We start from the raw sequence: 3,160 nt of genomic DNA on the forward strand, positions 1-3,160 counted from the left end.
ACATCGTTTTATGATTATATGTTATAAAGTTACTATTTTTTAATCGTAATGGATGTGGCACGACCTTGGGGGTATAAACCTAATTGTTGTGTTTATTTGGAGGAGTGTTATAATATTGTAGCATATTCATATATTATATGTATAAATGCTTTCACATATATAAATATAAATAATGATGACATTTGAATTGTAATAATTAAGAAACATATTTTTTTTCATATAAAACATTAACATGTTCGTGGGTTATCTTTTTAAGCATAATATGTGACTCTTTAGTTGTTGTTTTTTTTTTTTGTGCAATTAATTTTTATATCATTACATTTTTAGTAATACAACAAGCATATACAGGTAAATTTTGGATACATCTTCTTTAAGATTTATGTGATATTTAGATTCATTTATTATATAATATGTATTTAACAATTATATTATTTTGGATTTTATTAAATACAGTTATGGATTGAATTATATTTGTTTTATTAATGTATATGTTCTAAAATAACTCATATTTTATGAAGAAATAACGCTACATGGCCTATTCCGCGAGAGGATTTATATACATTGGACTATATCCAACATACCCACCACCATATTCCTGGAAATTTGAGAAATCTCCTGGTGTAAATCCTCCAAAACTACTAGGAATTTGACGGATTCGTCGTCTTCTTCCTCCAAAGAAGGATCCAACTGGAGTATACTAAAATTAAGAAGAAAATTTTAAGATTTAATAACATAATTATATGATAACGATAATTTTTATTTTAAAGTAGTATACGCTTATGATTATAATTTTAAAACATTCAATACCTTAAAAAGTAAAAATAATGCACCCATCCCACCAGATACACCAAGAATTGGTGCTGGTTGAACATCACTTATAAATTCAGAGATACTATTTTGTAATGATCTAAATGCCCCTGGTGTGACGCTTTGTTGCAGATCTGAACTTTCTGGTTCATGAATTCTTACTTCTGATGGTTCCAATTCTTCTCTTTGTCCCCCTAATGAAGCTAATAAAGGTGTTTGTGAATATGTAAATTTATTTCCTTTTAAATGTTGTTGTTCTCTTGAAAGCATTCGATTTGCTGATAATCCTCCTTCTTGGACATTCACCAATGATGGTGATAGATCATTTTTTTGAGTTCTCAATGCACTCGGAGTACCTGATACATCTCCATATGATGGTAATAATGATTTTAATCGTTCTTCTTGTTCTCGTTGTTGTTGTTCTCGTTGTTGTTGTTCTCGTTGTTGTTGTTCTCGTTGTTGTTGTTCTCGTTGTTGTTGTTCTCGTTGTTGTTGTTCTCGTCGTTGTTGTTCTCGTTGTTGTTGATYTCGTTCTTCTTGCAGTTTTTTTGCTTTTTCTTCTTCTTGTTTCTTTAAATATAACAATGGTTTATTGAAATGTATAATCCGATAAGGGCATTGGTCATCAGGGGGGCAATGTTAATTTTTTAGTTAATTCATTAATAGATAATATTTTATTAAGTAATTCTACATCTTTAAGCTGATATTCTTCTATAGCTTCATTATATTTTTTAATCATAAGACCAAATGTATCACATCGCTCCTTTACGTAGTATACAGAAGTTGATTTAAGTTTATAATGCATATCATACAATTCATATAAAGTTTTCATTTGGGGGAATACACTAGAATCTATGTTAACCATTTTAGTTTCACATTGCTCATTTCTAAAATTTTTATCTTTTTTGAAGGCTTGCGCAAAATTTTTGAAAACACTAAAGATTTTATCATTATATGTTTTTTGATCTACTTTTTGGATTTCATTACGTAATATATAGCTAACATATTTACAAGCATTATCTGTATCGGATGCAATAGTAAACATATTTACTATATGTCTAAATAATTCCTTAAAAGCATCCTTATATTTAAGTTCTTGAGTGCTATTAGTAATTGATTCTTTTATGAATTTATTTAATCTATTTTCATCATATGTAATGCCGTAATATGGGTTAAATTTGTCTTTAAAATGAGCGTAGGTCCCATAATTTAAATACTATTGTAAAAAGGGTACAAATAAAACAATAATTAACACTAAAAATAAAATAATATGACATAATTGTTATGCTTTTATAGGACGTGTAAAACATTTAAATGAGATGACATTATATATATTCCCCATAAAAAAAAAAAAAAATACCCCCGGATCTTTTTGGACGCTTGACATTCTGTTTGACGAAAAGCAATTAAATGCAGTATAAATATTTGAAAATATATAATTTATTATTTAATAAAATATTAGTATGGATTAAGTTTATATTAATTTGGTGCTACAATTTACCAATAAATTATTAATAAATAAAAATTAAAAGCACATAATAACTTATCATATACAATTTATAACCATATGAATGTATATGTAATAAATTAAAATTAATATAACTATAGAACAAAGAAATTAATATGGATCACTATAAAATACATAATATATAAGGAATGTAGATGTATTCAGCAGTTATATTTATAATAATTAATTGTTTTTCTGTATATGCTTTATAATATTCTCTATTCTTAAGAATTTATTAATATATGAAAATGTATAAATTTGAATAGTTTCTGTTATGTGTTGTACTTTATAATTATCTTCTTTTAAATTAGATAATGATATATCACACTCTTTATTATAGTAAACTTTATATGTTTTACATAGTTTAATGTTTTAATGTATATTGTAATATTTTTGTATCAACTGAAATAGTATTTAAGAAAAAGAAATTAATGTAATAAGAAAATATAATACGCTAATGTTATATCATTTGAAGTTTATAAAAAAAATAAAAAATTACATTTAATTAATTAACATATTGCTATATTTCATAATGTATTAAGCATAATTTATTAAATATGTAATCAAATAATCTTCTCCATTTTATCTTAACATAAAGTGTTACTTTTATATCGATTTATATTAGAGTTTAAGAGAAAAAAGTTGTATTCTTTTGTTATAATTATTAAAATACTTTACCATTTATGGAGGATTTAATTAAAATAAAATGAAATGTATTTAAAAATGTAAATTAACACATTTAAAAATATAATAATGTGTTTATTAATTTCCTCATTAATATAAAAAAAATAATAGAAGCTTATTAAAATGTATTGTTAGAAAAATCATAGATTGCACTTAAATCCA

The 3,160-nt window shown here is 24.5% G+C and overlaps 1 protein-coding gene across 1 annotated transcript, besides 1 other annotated feature; it reads right to left on the reverse strand.

The window, feature by feature from the left end:
• Positions 1-535: 535 nt before the first annotated feature.
• PVX_079195 (variable surface protein Vir6-like) lies at positions 536-2,194 on the reverse strand (the record flags this gene model as incomplete). The annotated part of the gene is made up of 4 exons (XM_001612456.1): positions 536-697; positions 808-1,377; positions 1,499-2,023; positions 2,168-2,194. 4 exons carry the CDS (start codon positions 2,192-2,194, stop codon positions 536-538), a joined length of 1,284 nt encoding a protein of 427 aa, XP_001612506.1.
• Positions 1,210-1,332: a microsatellite.
• Positions 2,195-3,160: the final 966 nt, after the last annotated feature.

The sequence above is a fragment of the Plasmodium vivax genome, genomic scaffold (genome assembly GCF_000002415.2).
Source record: "Plasmodium vivax scf_6805 genomic scaffold, whole genome shotgun sequence".
NCBI classification, from domain to species: Eukaryota; Apicomplexa; class Aconoidasida; order Haemosporida; family Plasmodiidae; genus Plasmodium; species Plasmodium vivax.